The sequence below is a fragment of the Ornithorhynchus anatinus genome, chromosome 9 (assembly GCF_004115215.2).
Source record: "Ornithorhynchus anatinus isolate Pmale09 chromosome 9, mOrnAna1.pri.v4, whole genome shotgun sequence".
Taxonomy (NCBI): Eukaryota; Metazoa; Chordata; class Mammalia; order Monotremata; family Ornithorhynchidae; genus Ornithorhynchus; species Ornithorhynchus anatinus.
The window spans coordinates 35,310,636-35,332,377 of record NC_041736.1 but is presented as its reverse complement, the minus strand read 5'-3'; the positions used below and the strand labels follow the sequence as shown (position 1 = coordinate 35,332,377).

Genomic DNA, 21,742 nt, shown 5'->3' with positions numbered 1-21,742 from the left:
TATATATATATATACACACACACACACATATATATATACACACACACATATGTGTGCACACAGTCATCAGAAGACATACAATAATAACAATAATAATGATTGTGGGTTTTTTTTTTAGCACTTACTAGATGTCAAATACTGAACTAAGTGCTGGAAGAAACAGAAGATAATAAGGTCAGACAAGGTCTTGGTCACCCATGGCACTCACATTATAGACAGGAGGGACAGCAGGTATTGTATCCCCATTTTACAGATGAGGACACCGAAGCACTGAGAACGTAAGTGATTTTCCCAAGGTCAAATAGCAAGCAAACGGTGGAGCTGGGATCAGAACCTGGCTCCCAGTACATGGTACTTCCTGTCTCTTTGGACCATTCTTCTTAAAAGAATGTGTGTGTGTATGTATGTGTGTGAGTTTATACCACACTGCTTCCCACCTCTACTCTTCCCTTTACCATCTCTACTGAGATGGTGTTGAGTCATCACCATCGAATGAGTTTAGGAAGTCATTTGTTCATCTCTGCCTCCCGGCCGAACTGTATCTAAATAATCCATGACATGTTGGCCACATACCTCATTCCCCTCCTCCCCCCCCCCCCCCCAAAATCTCCATAGAAAGAGACTCCATAATGTACAATGCTGTTCATGTTAACAACTTTACGATCAGATCGTTTCTCCCTAAAATCTAACCTAAATCTCATTCCTTCTACCTCTTTAATCTATATTCAGTGGCCTGGAATATAGATTAACAGCAAGGAATACTTGAGTACAAATACAAAAAGCAAAAGGAAGGGCACTGCAGCTATCATGAAGTAGAGGTTAATCTGAACTTAAAAGTTCTTTCCTTTTGGTCATACAGTGAGCACAGAATATGGAGAAAATCACTATAAAATGGGAGAAATCAGTGGTATTTTTTGAGCACTTACTGTGAGGAGAGCACAGTACACTTGAGAAAGCTGTTTATGCTCACTTGTGACAGTTTTTTCTTTCTTTAAGATTTAAGCTTCATTTCTAAAGTCCTAAATCCACAACTGGCTAGATTCTTATTTAGAGAATTCCACTCCGTACACTTTATATGCCCTCTGCAATTTCTCCTATGTAAATCACTAAATTAGAGCTGGCATCTTGCACTACATTAACAGATATTATTGAGCACTTGGGTGTTCCCCTAATCTTTAACTCTTTCAATGAATAGTATTTATTAAATACTTACTTTGTTTAGAGCACTAAACTAAGTATTTGGGAGAATACAATGTATTAACCCTGCATCAAGGAGTTTACAATCCAGTGGGGCTATCTGCAATGAATTACAGGCAAGGGAAGGAACCCAGTATAATGATATGACCATATGTGTTGTGAGGGTTGGGATGTGGTGATTTTGTTTTTAAATATGGTATTTGTTAAGTGCTTTTTTTTGGCCAGGCACTATTCTAAGCCCTGGGATAGAAATAAGGTAATTAGGTTGGACACATTCCCTGACCCACATGAAGCTCACAATCTTAATCCCCACTTTACAGATGAGGTTACTGAAGCCCAGAGAAGTTAAGTGACTTGCCCAAGGTCACAGACCGGACAAGAGGTGGAAGCGGATTAGAATCCAGATCCTTCTGCCTCCCACCTAATTGCTCCTCAAATTGTTTGGAGGAAAAGCAAAAAGACCAAGGAGACACCCCATGAACAATGCAGCCAAGACAGTCATTCCAATGTATTTTTAAAATTCATTCAACCATATTTATTGAGCACTTACTATGTGTAGAGTACTCTACTAAGCACTCAGTCTCTGAAGAGGCTAGCTGATTTAACTTTCCCCGCAGAACCCCAGGTAACCCTGATCCTCTGGGCTAGCAAAATGGGAAGAAATCAAGCAGGTAAATGGCAAATTGCCTTTGCAGCTTCTCCTGCAGGGGCCTAAGCCCAGTGATTTTATAGGCCTTTCCCGGCATTAATGTCAGTAACTAGGTTTGGCAACATTACCTTGTGATTTAGCACATTTAGCCTCAGAGGCCTCAGGTCATTCATTCCCCCCCACAAAAAAATAAAAAATCATTTAACATGCTGAAAGCACCAGTGGTGCCCTATCCCAGACAAAGATCCTACCCTGCTCAAGCAGCTTTACAGTTTAAAAGCATTTAGCACCTAAAAGGCAGAACTCGCCAGCAGTGAGGGAAATCAATGCGGATTTCTCTCCCCCGTTGGTGAAGAGGGGACAGCGAACATTGATTGGACAACATGAAGGCCTTTGGGTGATCTCAGGGAGGTGTCCAGTTTGGACTGTGCCCGATCTGATTATCCTGTATCAACTCTGGTGCACAGTACACTGGTTGGCACCTAGCAAGGGCTTAACGAATAGCACAGTTATTAAGTAGACTTCAAAGAGAAAGCGTTCTCTATCTTTTTTCAGCAAATCGTGGCCTAGTGTATGGAGCACAGATCTGGGAGTCAGAGGATCAGATTTCTATATCCAGCTCAAGCCTCACCATTTTGCCTGTTTCGTGACTTTGGGCAAGTCACTTAACTTCCCTCTGCCTCAGTTTCCCCTCATCTGTAAAATGGGGATTCAATGTCTGTTCTCCCTCCGAATTAGACCATAAGCACTATTTAGAACAGGGGCTGTGAACAGCCTGATGATCTTGTATCTACCTCAAGCATTTAATGTGCACATTATAGGTGCTTAAATACCATGTAATAATTAATGAAGGGTTTAGATTAGGTAGAAAGAAATAGTTACTTAGAGCAAGAGCTAATTCCCACTGGAATGGATTCCAGAGGGTAGGAATGAAATACCCCAAGGCTTATCAGCCTGGGATCAATCATATTTCCTGAATGTTTACTGTGCGCAGAGCACTGTGCTAAGCATCTGGAAGAGTACACTGTAATAGAGTTAGTAGACTACATTACCTGCCCAATCAATCGTACTTATTCATTCAATTGTATTTATTGAGTGCTGACTGTGTGCAGAGCACTATACTAAGCAGTTGGGAGAGTAGCACTACCTTGTGGACAGAGCAAAGGCCTGAGATTCAGGTGGTTATGGGTTCTAATTCCAGCTCCACCACTTGCCTGCTGTGTGACTTTGGGCACTTCTCTCTGCCTTAGTTACCTCATCTGTAAAATGAGTATTGAGACTGTAAGCCCCCTGTAGGACAGGAACAGAGTCCAACTTGATGATCTTGTATCTACCCCAGAGCTTAGTACAGTGCCTGGCACATAGTAAGTGCTTAATAAATTCCAAAATTATTTTTATTACAATGCAACACAGCCGGTAGAAATGTTCCCTGCCCACAGTGAGTTAACAGTTTAGGGCAGAAAAGACGGTAGGGTCTTTTTCTAAAAAAACCCAAAAAACTGATCAGATGGTTCATCAAGATTCTCTTTAGCCCTATGATTTTGTGTACTACAAAATGTCACATGGGGAAAATGATTCCAGAAATAGAGCAGCATTGAAGAGCTCCCAGCTACATCTGGTGGGAGAAACCACTGGAACCCAGGACCTCAAGATGAGTGAAAAGAGCAGACTCTCTCTGCTACGTGAACTTGGGCAAGTCATTCAACTTCTTTGTGCTTCAGTTACCTCATTTTTAAAATGGGGCTAAAGAATGTAAGCCCCATGTGGGACAGGGATTGTGTCCAATTGGATTGCTTTGTATCTACCCCAGTGCTTGAAACAGTGCCTGGAATATAGTAAGCACTTAACCAATACCCTTAAGAAAACAGATTCTGCAAGAGCTCTAAGCACCAAGAATACTATCAACAAAGATAGTGAAAATCTTCCACAAGAGAACTTGCCTAAAAGCAGTTTTAAGTCATGTACCTGGGGCTAATGGGATTAAAGAGATTCGACAAGAAGTTTGAAGTTTAGAAAATATTTCCCAGGAAGATTCAATAGCCTAAGAGGATGGTCTTTCAGGAAGAGAGATGGGCATTCATAGCCTGCATATGACTGTGATTGAAAAGTGCCAGAGAACATTCCTCCATGAGCTCTTGGATGGGAATGGATTCGATGCTAAGGTAAGGGTTCTTCCATTTTCAGTCTCAAGTTTTCCAAGAGATCCATTATGGAATTGGTCCTTATGCAGCAAAATTTAAGAGCAAGGCATCATGGGTTTTGGATGGATAGTCTGTTTCTTTGGAGAACTGCAGTGAAAACAGGCCTGTACTCATCATCTAGGGCCACCTAGGGAAGTCTACTGGGGGACTTTTATAAAGACCATCCATCAGGAACTCAAACACTGGGATCTGCCCCTTGCTCTTTCCTCCCCGAGAACCACTCATGGAAACATGGAAGAAGGTAGCATATCCACAGAGGCAAGAGGATCTCTGCACTCTGAGAGGACTAGAGTGGCCTACCGTAACCTGAGGTACCCACCGGAGCCTATGTATAGCTCAGAGGCAGAAGAAGATGGCCGTGAGCAAGAATGATCAGAACCCTCACACCTTCATTTAGCCACACCGTTAAATGAGAGTCTTTGTACTGGCTCAGGGTTTTTCTCGAGCAGTCTGAAATCTGATACGATACAGCAGAGAAGAGAATCTCCCATCGGAAATGAGACGGGAACTTTGATTGTGAGACTACAGCATCAAGATCCTGCAGGACAGGGTTGATTCTAGAGCTAGTGGGGTTTCTCTCTCTCTCTCCCCCACTCTACTTCTCGATCTCCCCCACCCTCACTCACTTCTGAAAAGCAGCATGGTGTAGTGGATAGACTAGGAGCCTGAGAGTTAGGTCATGCTTCAAATCCCAGATCCAGCACTTGCCTGCTGTGTGGCCTTGGGCAAGTCATTTCACTTCTCTGTGCCTCAGTGATCTCATCTGTTAAATGGGGATTAAGACTGTGAGCCCTATGTGGGACATGGACCGTGTTCAACCTGACTCTTTATAATAATAACAGGATTTGCTAAGTACTTACTATGTGCCAGGCACTGTACTATCTACCCCCAATGCTTAGTACAGTGCTTGGCACAGAGTAAGCATTTAACAAATACCATAAAAAAGACATCAATGCTAGGTAGATGGCATTGGGATGGTTGTGACCTGTGTAGGTAAAGCTTAATAAGAATATCCTGGAGGAGGTGCATTTTCAGATGAGCTGTGAGGATGGTGAGAGCTATGGCTTGGCAGATTTGAAGAGGATGGGATCCGGAAAGGAAAATGGTACAAGTGATGGGTCAGAGGTAGGAGGGTCAAGAATGAGACATGGTAAGAAAGTGTACTTGGGGAAGAAGGGAGAGAGAGAAATGATAAGAAGGAGGGAGAGAACCGATAGCAGTTCCTTGAGGACAATTCTTCCTTATAGGGAAGCAGCATGGCCTAGTGGGAAAGAGCACAGGCCTGGGAGTCACAAGGATGTATCCCAGCTGTGCCACTTGTCTGCTGCGTGAGCTTGAGCAAGTCACCTCACTTCTCTGGGCCTCGGTTTGCTCCTCTGTAAAATAGGGATTGAGACTGTGAGCCCCGGGTGGGACAGGGACTGTGTCCAACCTGATTATCTTGTATCTACCCAAAGCTTAGAACAGTGCCTGGCACACAGTAAGTGCTTACCAAATACCACAGTAATGGTCAGGAGTTTTTAATTGATATGGAGATGAATGAGTTTCCACTGAAGAATTTTGAGGACAAGGGTAAAGTTTACTGAGGAGGGGGGAGAATAGAGAGAGGGTGAACAGTGAGGAGAACAGTGAGTTAAGGGAATGCTTGGATTTAGGAAGCAAGATGAGGAGTGCCGTTTTAGGTATACTTAAAATAACTGTGATATTTCTTAAGTGCTTACTATGTGCCAAGCACTGTACTAATCACTGGGGTAGCTTCAAGATAATCAGGTCAGACACAGTTCCTGTCCTACATAGGACTCACACCCTAGGTTAGGAAGAGAACAGGCAACAAACTCCCATTTTGCAGATGAGGAAACTGAAGGACACATGTAAGGTCACAGACCAGGCAGTAATAATAATATAAAAATAATAGTAGTGGTATTTAAGTGCTTACAATGTGCCGGGCACTGTACTAAACCCTGGGGTCTTGTCTTATGCCGTCAAGTCGTTTCCTACCCATAGCGACACCATGGACACATCTCCCCCAGAATGCCCGCTCTCCACCCACAATCGTTCCAGTAGTGTAATCATAGACTTTTCTTGGTAAAAATACAGAAGTGGTTTACAATTGCCTCCTTCTGAGCCGTAAACTCGAGTCTCCGCCCTCGACTCTCTCCCAAGCCGCTGCTGCCCAGCATGGGTGAGTTTTGACTTGTAGCAGATTGCCTTCCACTCGTTAGCCTCTGCCCAAGCTAGGAATGGGATGGGTAGGCCTCTGCTTGACTCTCCCTCCCATAGCCGAGAGTAGTACAGTACTAGAAACTCTTCAGGTGTGACCCTGAGAGGGGAAATCCTGGGGTAGATACAGGATAATCAGGCATAGGACTCACAGAGTAAGAAAGAGGCAAGTGGCAGGGATTAAAACTCAGGTCCTCTCTTTCCTCTAGGTGACACTGGGTCAACCTGAAGTTGAATAACAAAACAAGATTGCAGAGGGGTAGAAAAGTCGAGGCTAGAGAGAAAGATTTAGGACAGACAGGTGGTATCTCAAGTTGCAGGAGTGGAAGTGTTCAATCAGTCGTATTTTTTGAGCAGTTATACGCGATCAGTGAGGGATCCGGCACAAAGTGCGAAGACCTAGAACGGATGCTTCGGGGATAAGAACTTTTAGGGGCAGGAGTGAGGAGGGAAGCCAAGCCAGAAAAAGAGACTAACAGTGACTGGAGAGGTAAGAGAAAAATGCAGAACACCGTGCCAGTAAAAACAAGATCAGATAGTGTTTCCAGGAAGAAGTGGTTCCCAAATTCAAAGATTCTTCAATTTGGAAAAGGGGAGATCATTGCTGACTTGGGAGAGTGTGATGTCAATAGAGTAAAAGGGGGGGAAACCAGATTGTAGTGGGTGAAGAAGGGAGTAAGAGGCAATGAGAGTCCACAGCCCATTTGAGGGGTTTAGACCAGAATGAGAGCAGGGAAATAAGGCAATAGTTGGAGAAAGCAGGCGTAATAATTTATAATAGGTAGAAGTACTCCAACAGCCTAGCATACACAATTTTAAGCCCAAAGGGCACAAAGAAGTAGAAGATATAAAAGTGATGAGGTAGTAGTGAGGGCATAAGCTGGGGAAAACAACATTTAATTGGGGAAAGTTCCCTGGAGGAGGTAGGATTTTAGAAGCACTTTAAAACTGTGTTGGTGGGTGTGAGGTGGGGTGATGCAGGAGATCCGCAAAGTTGAGAAGTGAGAGGAAGTGGGTGGCTGGATGGTCACGAACAGACCCCAAGCATCCTGAAGTCCGTAAGGATCAGTGTAGAAGAGAATGCGAGAAAGAAGGAGAGTGTCAGAGTTGCTGAGAAAAACCTAAGAAGAGCTGGAGGGGTGGGGGCGGCTGTGGAGGGCTGAGAGAACTAGTTGTGGTGGGTGGGAGAGACAGATGGTGTGGGCTTTAATCCCAAGAGTATGGGGTAAAACATGTTTAGAAACTATAAAAGGAAAAGTCTGCCCTCCAAATTGTTTTCTTCATTGAGGTTCACTAAAGGCCAGGGATAGGAGAGTCTATGGAGAAATGTAGGCTGCTTGTCAATTTCTGATAGTAGCAGTGGAAATTCCCTTTCTTAGATTGGCCAGTGGTGATTAAGGACCATTTCAGAAAACTATTTGGGGGAAAAAACAGACATTCTGCAGAGTCTCCAAGACAGTCTGTTAATTTTTGTATTGTAGTCTTCCAAGTGCTCAGTACAGTGCTCCGCAACAATGAATGCTCAATAAATAGGATTGAATGAATGAATGACAGTAGGAGCCTTGGTCCACAACTTTCTACCTTCTACCTTCACTGATCAAACCCTAAAGCCCAGATTAACGATGAAGGGCCGATCCCCCCAAAGGCAGATCCTGAGTGCACTGAAGCAGTTATCTACAGAGTAGATGATCTAAGGGGAAAATGACCATATTTTCTGGAACTCAGAGTGGGATGAGGAGACAGTGGGTGGGGATACCTCCAGGGAGAGAGATCCATCCTGAAAGAGGGTTCGATACTCCAAGCATATAAGGGAAAAGAGATGTCATAAAGGAAAATACAAGTCAGATACCCACCAAGAAATATTCTATAAATCTGTGGCAGAAGATAAACTAAAGCTTACTGAAGCTACTATAACCACAGGGGGCTACTCCATATTTCCACTACAGCTGTCCATCAAAAAGCCCGTAGTGTCTGGCAGAGACAGCTGTATCCCACTGAGAAGTTGTGTGGCCAGTAGATAGAGCTCAGGCTTGGGAATCAGAAGGATTTGGGTTCTGCTCTGTGACCTTGGTGAAGTCACTTAGCTTCTCTGTGCCTCAGTTCCCTCATCTGTAATATGGGGATTGAGACCATGAGCCCCATTTGGGACAGGGTCTGTGTCCAACCCAACTGGCTGGTATCTAACCCGACACTTAGTACAGTGCTTAGCACAGAGCACTTAACAAATAGCACAATTATTACTAGTGTCCTGTGTGGTTTACAGATGGAACAAGGAGCTCACCATGAAGGATTGGCAGATATTGAGGTGACCAGTGGCAGCAAGTGGCAGGAACACTCCAACCTGTCCAACATTGGCTGCTGAGATGCTTGGGGTGTGGCCACCATGAGCCTAATCTGTCATAATTGTATCCCCAACATTTTCTTGTTAGTTGCTGATGGACAGCACAAAATCTGAGAAAAGTCTAGGAAAGCTAGAATTGGAAGACCTATGGTGGGCTGAGCTCAATGAGTTAGGCTCTTGCTTTTCATTTTATTTTCATGGCCTTGTTAGGTGCTTGCTAGGTGCCAGGGACTGAACAGTGCTTGGCACATAGTAAGAAGTTAACAAATACCATCATTATTATTACTAAACTCTGAGATAGATGCAAAGTAATCAGGTTGGGCACAGTCATGAGGCTCATAGTCTTCCTCCCATTTTTCAGATGAGGTAACTGAGGCACAGAGAAGTGCTCTAACCATTAGGCCACGTTCATCCTTGGCCTCTATCTGATATGTAGCTGGAAAGAAAAACAGGCTAGAGTGAGCGTAAATGTTTATTGTCTTTTTCAGGTGCTTACTATGCACTAGGTACTGTACTAAACCCTGGGAGAGACAGAAAATAATTGGTTTGAAATTGTCCCTGTCCCACATAAGGCTCACGGTCTTAATCCCCATTTCAGGGATAAAGTAACAAGCACAGAGTAGTCAAGTGACTTGCCCAAGGTCACACAGCAGAAAAATGGGAGATCTGGGACTAGAACCCCAGATCCTCTATATCCCAGGACAATACTCTTTCCATTAGGCATCACTACTTCTCTACTTGATGGTCCCCTTCCAATGGAGATGGAAGATTATCAAGATATCTAAAAATGCTACTGAGAAAAATGAGAGAGGGCTTTCTGTGAGCTGATTTTCCAGATATATTTTCCAAATTGATCAAATTCATCAAGTAATTGCTCATTTCCCTATTATGATGCCAGTAGAGATGCATCTTTGGAGCCTAAGCAAATTTGCTTTGTTCTCCTCCTACACCATAAAGCTGCAATTTCTCTATTTCTGCAGGTGGGATCATTCTAGGTCACTTGTTTAAAAAACACCATAGAGGTGGATTAATGTATCAAATTTGTAATCGATCAGTGGTATTTATCTGGTGCTTACTCTATGCTGAGCCCTGAACTGAGTGCTTGGAAAATACAGTACTATAGAGTTAGGGGCCTTTGAGGAGCTTACAATACAGTAATGTTTTCCTTAAAAGAAAATCAGACCTCATCATTCTGTTCTTTTAGTGGTTGACAACCCCAGAGCTTTCAAATATTTTCATTTGACTTGGTTTTTATCAGTTTTCTCATATCCAGAAAATTATGGAAAATTTTGAAAGTGTGTTGAGAATAACTATACTCATATACTCTATACTCATCAGTGATGGGGAGATAGAGTGATATGTTTGTTTTATGATATTTGTTGAACACTATGTGTTAAATATTGTTCTAAGCACTGGGGTAGCTACAAGTCAATTAGGTCAGACACAGTCCCTGTTCCACATGAGAAGTTAAGTGTTTTGACCAAGGCCACAAAGCAAGCAATCGGCAGAGCCGGGATTAGAACCCAGATCCTCTGTCAGGCTTGTGCTCCTTCCACTAGACCACTTTCTAATTGCTTGAAGACCCCCACCCTATTAATGACTCCAGTTCGTTAACCTGCATGTTTGAACCAGACCCTTAGACTATTTCCAAGGTCCACATTTTTCATTTTTGGTAGTTGGTTTTTTTTTCCCAAAAGCTTTAGACCAGCCTACTCTGAATTAATTTTTAACTAATGATCATCGCTGGGCTTTTATGCTGATTCTAACTTTCAGAGTTAAGTGACCATGGCAAAATCTTGCCCTGGTTATATTTCAGTGAGCTTGATCAGGCTTTGGATGACTTTAATCTGAATGGCAACAACTGATGGAAAATCTTTCAAATCTAGCCTCAAAAAACATCTTGGCATGACAAGTCCTACCAATATAATGGACCTCCTTACAGTAGCTCAAGATTTTCAGCCACTGATTATCTCGTCTGTGGCCTATTCAGGATTTTTGCTTTTGCTTCTCTCTTCTGCTTTCTCCTGAGGACAATTGCCCCAGTAGACTATAAGCTCACTGTGAGCAGGGGCTGTGTCTGTGATATTGTTATGCTGTACTCTCCCAAGTGCTTAGTACAGTGCTCTGCATACAGTAAGAGCTCAATAAATACCACTTTTTGATTGTTAAACTCCTCAGGTGACTGCCTGCTCATCTCCTAAGGAGGGTTCTGGAAATACAAGCAGAGGAGAGATCCAAATTAACACAGCTACTCAGGTAGAATCCATAGAAAACAAAGGGGCTGAATTATTGGATAACATGAGTTAGAATGTGGATTATCTGTGATTGCATTATACTCTCCCAAGCACTAGTGTATCCTGTCAAATGCTTAGCACAGTTCTCTGCACACAGTAAGCGCTAGGGGGAAGCAGCATGGCAGAGTGGCTAAAGCTCGGGCCTGGGAACCAGAAGGTCATGGATTCTAATCATGCTCCAACACTTGCCTGCTGTGTGGCCTTGGGCCAGTTGCTTGACTTCTCTGGGGTTCAGTTACCTCACCTATAAAATGGGGATTCATTCATTCAATAGTATTTACTGAGCGCTTACTATGTGCAGAGCACTGTACTAAGCGCTTGGAATGTACAAATCGGTACATTCGATTATCGGCATTAAGACTAAGCCTCATGCCGGACAGGGACCACGTCCAACCCAACTTGCTTGAACCGTCCCCAGCAATTAGTACAGTGCCCGGCACATACTAAGTGCTTAAATATCACATTTATTATTATTAATGTACACCACTGATTGATCCATGGCGTTTAGACCGTGAGCCCGTTATTGGGCAGGGATTGTCTCTATCTGTTGCCGCATTGTACATTCCCAGTGCTTAGTACAGTGTTCTGCACATAGTAAGCGCCCAACAAATACTATTGAATGAATTTGGCCTCACTCGCCTGACCCCATTCTCAGGGAGATTTGAGTGTGGGCTGTTGAGTTGCTGATGACTCCAGCAGAGAACAGGAGAGTGGTAGAGAGGATTGTGAGCTGCTGTTCTCCATCTCCACAGAGGAAGGGTCATGAGAAAAAAATGTGTTTTGATCATAGAAAAGTTACAAGGAAGGGTTTGTAGAATAAGCTACAAACAGAAGCTATGTGGTCTTACCTGGAAGTTCCTAAAAATGGGCCAAATTCCATCTGAACAGAATGGTTTCGAGTTCTCCTACTTAAAAGGCAGAGGGTCACTCAGAGCTCTCAAAATCTCTTCCAATTTTGGGATTCTCTATTGACCAAGTACACCTATGGAGGTGCAGTACAAGATGGACCAACTCACTGGATAAATATAACATTATGCTATAGTAAAGTGCCTAAAGAAAAATAAGCACAGGGCTAGAAATGGGGAACTCAAGGTCTGGTCCCAAAGCTCCCAAGCGCTTAGCACAATGCTCTGCATACAGTAAGCGCTCAATAGATAAGACTGAATGAACAAACTCTGCCCCTTGCTTGGGGCGTGGAACAAGTCACTTAACTTCTCCATATCTCATTTTTCCTCATCTGTAAATAAAATATCTGTCCTCCCTCCCTTATCAACAGCGAGGGACAGACAAGGGACAAGGACTGAGTCCAATCTGATTATCTCATATCTATCCCAGCGCTTTGCATAGTGCTTGGCTCAAACATGGGGGCCAAATCAATACCATCATTGGCAAACACAAAGGAATTTGGGGAATTTCAGATGCAATTGTTTCCCCTCTCAGGAAAGGCTACCATTATGAATGGTCTATGAGGCTCAGCTTGTTTCACACAGGTTGGGGAATATTATTAAATTACACTGTCTCAAGAGATTTGTAATTGCTATTTTAAAACAATAAGAGGAGGGAAGAAATGATTTGTGAATCTACTCAGCCACTAATGGAGAGATTTCTACTGACCCGAGCAGAATAGAGAGCTTTGCTGTGACTTTCCGAAGTCTGAAATCCCCTTAACTGTATATGCATTTTGAACGAAAAACACTTTTCTTCTAATATGCCAATTGCTTTGTAATATGGGTCTCTTTAGGGAAGTTGAGGCAGCTCCAGGAATGAATTATAGTGGTCTTAAAGGTTCTGACAGTTATTAATTAATCCTCTTGTGACTTGCATCACGTGAGATAGAGCAATTCTTTTCACGGATGGAGATACTAAAAATGAAAAATTAGCAGATAGAGAAGAAGGTTCCCCCGGAAAACTATGCTAAAGCAGGACTGAAACTAAGAATTTCTGGGGGCCTTTATGGTATTTGTTAACCATTTACTATGTGCCGAGCACTGTTCTAAGCGCAGGAGTAGATACAAGGTAATCAGGTTTGAGACAGTCAATCCCCATTTTATAGATGAGGTAACTGAGGCATGGACAAGTGAAGTGACTTGCCCAAGGTCACACAACAGACAAGTGGCAGAGCTGGGATTAGAACCCAGGTCCTACTACTGACGTGAGCAGAATAGAGAGCTTTGCTGTGACTTCTGGATGTCTGAAATCCCCTTAACTGTATATGCATTTTGAACGAAAAACACATTCCCAGGCCCTTGCTCTATTCACTAGGCCATGCTGCTTCCCAGCACCAGACTTCTAACATCTAAAACGATGGCGCTAGAGCCAAGTTATGAAGATTTCTTCATCCACTAATAACCTGCTCATTTAACAGTGATATCACTTTTTTGGTGTTCTTTATCCCATGGCTCAGTTTTGCTTAACCATCTTAATCAATTTTCATCAATTCTATCTGCAGGCTTTCTCCATTGTTACATCAGATCTTTACACATTTTACTTCTCACCTGTACTAAATTGCTCCCTGATATTCTTGTCCAAAATGTCCTTAAATCTACCATGCTATATTTCTGCCTCGTTCAGTGGTTTCTTCTGTTGCTTTTCTTATTATTGGTCCGACAGTCTTTGAGATTTGCATTTTGCTCTCTGTATTAAGTTCATTAGATGAATAATAAGATGCAGATCAGTTATTAAACTCTATGTGCTAAATGTTGGGGTAGAGGCAAGGTCACAGAAATAAGACCCCAACATGGGACTCTTTGTTTTGTGGTTTTCATCCATCTAGTTCAGTGAATTGCACCAAGTGGGTGCTCACTGAGTATTATTACTATTAATAGACAGCCAATCAATAGTATTTATTGAGCACTTACTATGTGTGGAGCACTGTGCTAAGTGCTCGGTAGAGTACAATGTAACAAGACTGCTACTGATATTGGCCACAAAAATACTTTGGATGAATATGACTGGTTAAGAAAATTGATGATTTCAGGCACTCATAAGATAAAGATTAGGAACATTTCAGTCTTCTGGGGCATAGGACAGTCTTTCTGGCTAATGCTGTATTTTCTCCGGTTGATATGTGAGCAGTGAAAACCCAGAGAGGTGAAGTGATTCGCTCAAGGTCAACCAGTAGACCCAGAGCAGAGAGACCGATGGCATTTTTCTTCATTTTCTTTTACAAAAGCCGACTATTTACAACCAGCTCATAATGAAATATTTATATCGATAAAAGCAATTTTTAGAACTCTGTCCTGAACAGTCACTCCTATCTGTGATCCCCCAACACCCCTCTTTCGGTCCATTAGATATTGGGCATAGGGAGAATCAGTTGATCAATTCAATCCCTTAATCCCATCCTCACGTTAAATGATGGAACATTACGAATTTGCTTTTGTCATTTCTATGAAACAACCCCAGAGCCAGGAAGGACAATGCCATCCAGGAAGACTTCAGAGACTGGAAGTACACTAAGCTGAGCTTTTGATTCTAGGGATTCAATTTGTTCCCATCAGTCAGGAAATCATGACCCTGAAGAGGATCGTCTATCGGGAATTGGGAGGGTCGTTTGGGTAGAGAGCAGGTATGTCCGTGGGAAAATCTTTCAGGGGAGAGGGAAGTAAGGAACTGGACTCATCACTTTCCTGAAGGGATGAACCCCCGGCAAAAAAAAAAAGAGACAGGAGAGTGAAGGAGCATCCCCGCCCGACACAGCATTGTATCCAAGCTTCCCTGCTGCTTTAGGGTCCTCATCGGAGCTTGTTGTCCTAATGCCAAGACCTAAAAGGCCAAAGGAGCCATTTTCCCCTAAGAGCATGCTAATGTTTATCAGCTCCGGAGATCGAGACACGTATCATTGTCCCCCGGGGTCCCCCAGGTAGGGAATGCCGTTGAGAAAGGGTCATTTGCTGCAAAAAGAAGAGACCATCGGTTTCAAGTGCTGTTCATCAGAGTCTTTCACAAACTCGGGGTTTGCTTGAATGACATAAAATGAGCCTTGATTTGTGAAAGACTGAGTAGCACACAAATAATTGTCTCAGAAAAGCACAGACTGAGGGACCTCTTCAAAAAATCCTCCCGCTATAACTGTATTTCTCTTTCCCCACACTTTCCCACATAAAGCTACAATACCTCGGGTTCTTACATAATATTTACATAATTGGCTATAACTAGAGTGTAATGCTGCTATTGTGTAATAACTGTAAAGAAGTCTGAAGAATAACAGCTGATTTTTTTTCCCTTAAAGGAGCGGTTTTATTTAATTTCAGAGTTTTCAGAAAATATTGAAATACAGTAATTAGCACTGTGCCTAACCAGGTAATGGCCTCAATTTTTATCTGGATTTTACAGTATTCTGAAGAGTGGGAAAAGTACCTGCTAAAATTCTCTAGACGCTCCTCTGAAATCTCCCACCCGCCTACATAAGACTCTTGAGCCCTATCACACCATTTCAGATCAGATGCTCTGTTCTCTCACTGAATTTGCTTGAACCCCTGAAGGGGACTGCTACAAAACGACTTTGAAACCCAGCTACCTGCCACCACCAACTCTGACTTTAACAACAATTTGAAATTAAACCCTCTAGTTTCTGAAGCAACTTGACCGTCAAACCTGGACTCGATCGATGCTTTGACTAGCCTCTGCTAAGAGGTTTTAAGAACAGATTTAATAGGAACTCTGCCTCTGCCAGGACAGAGGGGAAGGAACTGGGATTATTAAAGCTAAAGAAGAACAAGACCGGGCAACAATAACTTGGAATATATGAAAAGTTGTAAACCAGGGGTTGCTAATCAAAAGTTGTTCTGTTGTGGGTTTGTTCTTTTAACCCCTTGAAGGGGGTACAAAAGGAAATGGGTATAAATAATAACAGCTCATAAATAGTGGCGGCCAAGAGATGAACTTTTGGACTATAGTTTGTCACAAGAATAGAATTAAATAACTTCTTTCTTGAATGTCTTTAAAATAGGATGCTTAGGAGATAGGAGGCTGGCTAAATGACCCTAAGATAATCTTTCCAGATCTTTAACTTCCACAGTCTATGCTCTGTGAAAATCTTCTGGGAAATTCCATCTAAGCAATTATTCTTGCATGCAGTCCCGCTTGCCCTCAAAAAGATGCCGGCTTGAGAACGTGGATTAGCGTATTAACAAAGTTTGACAGGAGAGATGGCTGCATCAAAAGAAAATCCACCTTAACGTTCAGGGGCATTGCAGTAAAGACCCATAGCTGTGGTAAAATTCATTACGAAAGGCATAGGTCTTCAGCTCCTTGAAGAGGCTGTCTCTCTCACCTAACCCCACTAGTGGGTTCAGGACATAGAAGCTTTTTTTGTAACCCTGGTAGCGATGTAAATGTCACTTTCTTGGACTGACATAGTTGATGGACATTCCTGTGACCTCACCCCTCTGAAGCCTTTCCTTCCCTTCCCTCAGAGACTGTCCATTTTTTTTTTTTTTAAAGTAAAGGAGGAGTACCTGAAATTACTTGTTGCGGTTCAATGTGCCCATAGGTTCTGTGCCAGAAACCAGAAAGGGAGAAAATTTCATGAGATTGTAGGTGTTTGGCTTTCAAACATCACAGTGCCTCCAGACTGTGAGCCTGTCATGGAACAGGTAAGTGTCTGTTGTACCGTTGCATTGTACTCTCCCAAGCACTTGGTACACCGCTCTACACACAGTAAGCACCCAATAAATACAATTGATTCACTGATTCTGTGTGCCCCCTCTCCCAGGAGGGCTGACTCTGGACATGCTTATCCATTTTTTTGTTAGATTTCCAGCAAAACCATATCCAGAAGCTGATTATTCTCCACTGAGGTGTTTAGATATTTCAGCTCAGTGTTCTCCAGAGAAAGTGTCTTCTATTCAAACCACAAACCTCTGGCCCTGTGTGTCTGCAGATATGAGGTTTGTTTTACACTAAGATGCAACCCATTTTGGATGACACATGATGGACAACACTGTGGCTCTGATCATGATAATTATGGTATTTGTTGAGCGCTTACTATGCGCCAAGCACTGTTCTAGGCACTGGAAGCACTTTTTAATAGTATTGGTTAAGTGTTTACATGTCACGCACTGTTTTAAGTGCTGGGGTACCTACAAGTTAATCAGTCCCTGTCCCACATGGTGATCACAGTCCAAGTAAGAGGGAGAACAGGTATTAAATTTTGCATTTGAGGAAACTGAGGATCAGAGAAGTTAAGTGCCTTGCCCAGGGTCACAGAGCAGGAAGGTGGTGGAGCTGGGTTTAGAACCCAAGTCCTCTGGCTCATTCATTCAATCGTATTTATCGAGCACCTATTGTGTGCAGAGCACTGTACTAAGCACTTACGGTCCCGTATTTATTCCACTAGACCATGCTGCTTCCCTTGATGGCCATTTAGGGAGATTAAAAAACACAAAGAGAAAAAAATTGGGTTCTCAGAGTGGGAGGGGAAGAGGATAATTTAGGTAAGAGAAATTACTGAATTAAGTTTGGGTTCGAGCCCTGAAGATACCATTAGAATATGTGCCTCCTTTCCCACAAAACATTATAAATTCATATTTCAACACTTTGTATTGCCTGCTTTATTTCTGACAGCTTAACTCAGTTTACAGGCTGGATTTCAATGCAGTGATACCCTCTCTGTTTCTACTTTTTGGTTGTAATCAAGTTAGTGCATTCCAAAGTTTTCTAAAAAGTTCTCTTAAGCAGTTGGTCTTCTGCTTTTCTAGCTAAATTTCCCCTCCCCAAAGCATTTGTCTTCTCCATACTGCCAAATACCCTTAATTCCTCCATTCCCCACAACAACTGTTTCCCTTTTGCCTTCCAAGAATCTCGCTGGCTTCTGCTTATCTACTTCTTGCAACCATCCTCGATCTCTCTCTCTCTCTCTCTCCTCTTCTCTCTCTCTCTCACACACACACACACACACCCCACCCCCACCCTAATGGCTCCCACTCAAAGAACACTGAGATAAACTTAATCTGAAACAGGATGGAGATGTCCAGACCATAAGACCAAGGTGCACGTGCAATTCCTAATAGTCAGTCTCTGTTACCTGTCATTCACTGTATTGCTCACCATGAACCAAATAATTCATATTATATAATCACTAGGTTATAAACCCAGTGGACTTAATATACCCTCAGATGTACAAAATATTCATTTAGGCACTCTAGGGACTCACAGGAGAAAGAAAGTAGGGTAGGTTTTTGAGACAAGAAGGTGGATTTAAGGTTAAAGGAGTTTTCTTCCCATCACATTTCCTCCCATATGGAACTAAATAGGGTTGTTCAAGGCTAAGGAGCTTTCTTCTATCTCTCACTTATTTCCACTGTAAGTGATGATGCTTAAACTTCAAGATTTTAGGGGTCTGATCTCGATAAGTTTAGGAAATTAAAATAACTGCACACACTAACGTGTATTCAGGTGCACACACTAATGCGTGTTCAGGTGCACACCCATGTGAGTTCACCCGCCCCCCCCTCCCCCCCACACACCCCTCAGCCTCTTCTCTTTCTTCCTTTAATCAGTGGAGAGCTGGGGGAATCCGTATCCAGATTTAAAAGAGTTGATTCATCAGTCCAGTTATGCTTAAATCACCAGGAAAGCGAAAACCCTTGCCGGCTTCTAGATCTCTTTAAAGTGAGTATAATAGATGGTTCTCACATTCGCCAGGCAGTTGGGAGCTTTCCTAAAGAATCCTAAGGTAGGCACACTTCAAAGTCTTTCCAGTCCATTCAGTGCTAAAATAAACTCAATGAAAGCTTAGGGCTTTCCCTCCCATGACTCTCGAGAAATTATTTATGAATTGGGGACACCGGAGAAAGGTCTGCCAATGCGCGCAGGTTGAAAACGCACCAATAATACATTTGGTTTCCCAGCTGTCCTTGAGTCCAGGGATGTGGAGGTCACTTGGGGGAAGTGCTGGACTCCACATCTCTGTGCCACAGAAATCACTACGGTCCTCTAGACTGTAAGCCCGCTATGGGAGGGGGACGCATCTACCAACTCGGTTGTAGGGTATTCTCCCCAGCGCTTAGCACAGGGGTCTGCACAGGGCGAGCACTCGATACATACCACTGACTGATTCAGACCGCGCTCCAGTTGGCCAGTTCTTACAATTAAAAGTCGTGTCCAGCGCCGGCCCTCTGAAAAAGCTTACCTGACTCGCCAGATCACACTTTAGAAAGAAATCACAGCCCCAGGGCCAAAACTCACATTCACCTCGGACCCCCGCTCAGCCTGCCATTTCAATCGATCCCCTTTATTGAGTGCCGTGCGCAGAGCACTGTACTAAGCGCTCGTACGATATAACAATAAACAGACACATCTCCTGCCCACGACTAGCTTACGGCCCAGAGGGAGAGACGGACATAGAAATAAATCCGTTACAGATATAATTCTCCCCGCCCCTAGTGAGGGCTTCCTGAGGAGGGAAAAGCAAAAAGCAGGCAAGAAAGATGAGGCGAGAGGGATCCAGGAAGAATACACGCTGAAATAAGGGGACAGGCCATAAGCGAAAGGGGAAAGCTACAGGAGCACCAGAGGGAAAGCAGAACCAGGGCACATCACGAGCATGAAAAACGGGGAAGGGAGGGAACCTGTTTCCTACCGAAAAATACACGAACAGCAACAAGAATGAGGGCAGAATAGAGAGGAGCTCCGAGAGAGGCAGAGGTTGAGTGAAACCACAGAGGAGACTCTAAGCCCGTCGCGGTCAGGGAACGTGTCCCCCAACTCTGCCATACTGGCATCTCCCAAGCACTCAGTGCAGGGCTCCGCACACTCTGAGCGTTCAATAAATACGAGCGATTAACACTTTTTCTCCCATTTTTCCCAGTCCTGATTAAAAATGAACGTGCTCGAATCAACCCAGAACCACCCTGAAAGTTACAAAATAACTTTACTGATTCACACTTTGTCTTGGCAGGAGGAGATCCCCATTAGCTTTCCGAGTGAAGATGAACCTATCTTTAAAACTTCTAGGAATTTCAGAGCATCTCCACTCTTCAAAGAGGGTCGGCCTCTAGCCCCAGAGTGATGCGGTCACCACCGCAAAGGCGCTGGGACAGCACGCGTCTAGAGAAAGCCCCGGAACCGAACGTGAGGCACAAACCCTTCGAACACCACAGTCTATCGCCGGACCCCTCGACTCCCGAAACGATTTCTCCGGACTGCCCCGTAACCGGGATTCCCGGCGATGGGCCGGCTGGACTCTCATCACGCGGGAATCTCGTCTGGGGTTGGAACTCCGTGGGAGCAAGCGACTCCGGCGCCTCCGAGGCTACTCGGCCCACCGCTCTACGAAGTCAGAGGCGGATCCGGATCTCCTCCACCGGCTACGAGACGTGCATCCAACCCCATCGGCTTCTGTCCCCCCGGGGGTTCGGTACGTCGCTCCGGCACCCAGCGAGCGCTTAACGGGTACCGCCATCATCGTCGCCCCATCGTTCCCCAACGCCGTCCGCTCACGCCCCCGCACAGATCTCCGGGAATCCCCTACCGCGCCCTTGACCCGTCGCCGGCGGTCCCACCCTCGGGGACCCAGGCTCACCTCGTCGGCGAAGCCAACCCGAGGCAGGCAAATAAGTAACGGCGGTTCAGATAGACGTCACCAACGGGACGGGTCGCCCGTAACAGTAGAAGAGAAAGAAAACAAGACCCATCGCCCCCGAATCTTACTTTAGGAAATCAGTCCCCAGGCTCGGCCCCATCCGGAGATTCATTAACCCTTAAGAGAGATGCAGTCGCGGGGTCTTGAACGGGAGTCTCCCTCTCCCCCCCAAAGCGGGGGCTTTTCTTTGGGAGGGAGGGGGGGATTGGAGTCCCCGACGAACCGTACCCTTCCCACGGTCACTTGCCCGGGTCCATCTCCCCCCTCCTTTCCCGCAACCCTTCCCCGGGATGGGAGAGGCCCCATCTGGGGGAGCCCCGGGAGGCCGGGACCTCCGCCTCACCTCTCCCGGACGGAGGGAGAGGCACGGGGCGCTGCCTCTTTTAATCGTGGAAAGCATGCCGCGGGGAGCCTACCTTTAATTTGGCGTTGGGATAGTTCACCTGGCCCCCGGCCGAAGTCTTATTGGAGACGGCGGCCCGCCTGAGGTCCTCTAGCACCGAGAGGATATCATCCAGCACGCACCGCTTATCCTGATTCCTCAACACACACAGATGGGAAAAACTATAATTATAGCCTCTGTAGTTCACCTTCATCTCCAGCACGGCTCGGTGGGTCTGCAGGATCCCCTCCGCCCGGAGCAGAATATTGTCTCCGGGCGGGGAGAGGAGGATGAGCCTGCCGAACCTCCCCGGGGCGTGCAAGTCCGAATAGAGCTGGCTCTTGGACAGGTCGAGGGGGAAGAGGCTGCCGGCGAGGCTCCGCTCGATCTTGGCCAGGCTGTGGCTGGGAGCCACCAGCCGCTCCAGGTCGCCCTCGGGCTGGAAGCGGTGGAGGGCGCCGAAGCCGGAGGCGATGGTCAGGACGGCGGGGACGGTGAGGAAGAAGACCGGGTGGCGGCTGACGCACAAGCCCAGCCTGTAGCAGAACCAGCGGAGCCCTCTGCGAACGACCTGCCGCAGCATCCTCCACCCGAGCCGCCCGCCGCTGCCGGCCGCTCCCGGACGCCTTCCACAGCACATGTGACATGTGTCAGCGCCCCGGCCGACCCCTCTTCCCCGCCCTCCCTTTCCCCCCCCCCCCCCAAAAAAAGACCGATTTAACACACACACACACACTCTCTCACATACACACACACACACTCAGAGAGGCCCCCCTCCTCGCCCCCGGGCCTCCGCTTTCAAACACTGCAGCAAGTTGCAGCACCCAGGGCAAATATGAAGAGGGGCAGGGGCCGGGGGGTGGAGGGGCAAG

At 45.0% G+C, this 21,742-nt stretch overlaps 1 protein-coding gene across 2 annotated transcripts in view; it reads right to left on the bottom strand.

The window, feature by feature from the left end:
• The window catches only part of PTCHD4 (patched domain containing 4), a 117,291-nt gene extending 95,781 nt beyond the window's left edge, over positions 1-21,510 (bottom strand). The window contains exon 1 of one of the 2 annotated variants that reach the window (XM_029072311.2): positions 20,905-21,510. In XM_029072311.2, coding sequence (XP_028928144.1) covers positions 20,905-21,510 — 606 coding nt within the window. The remainder of the gene's footprint in view (positions 1-20,904) is intronic. The other variant, XM_029072310.2, reaches the window with a different exon arrangement.
• Positions 21,511-21,742: the final 232 nt, after the last annotated feature.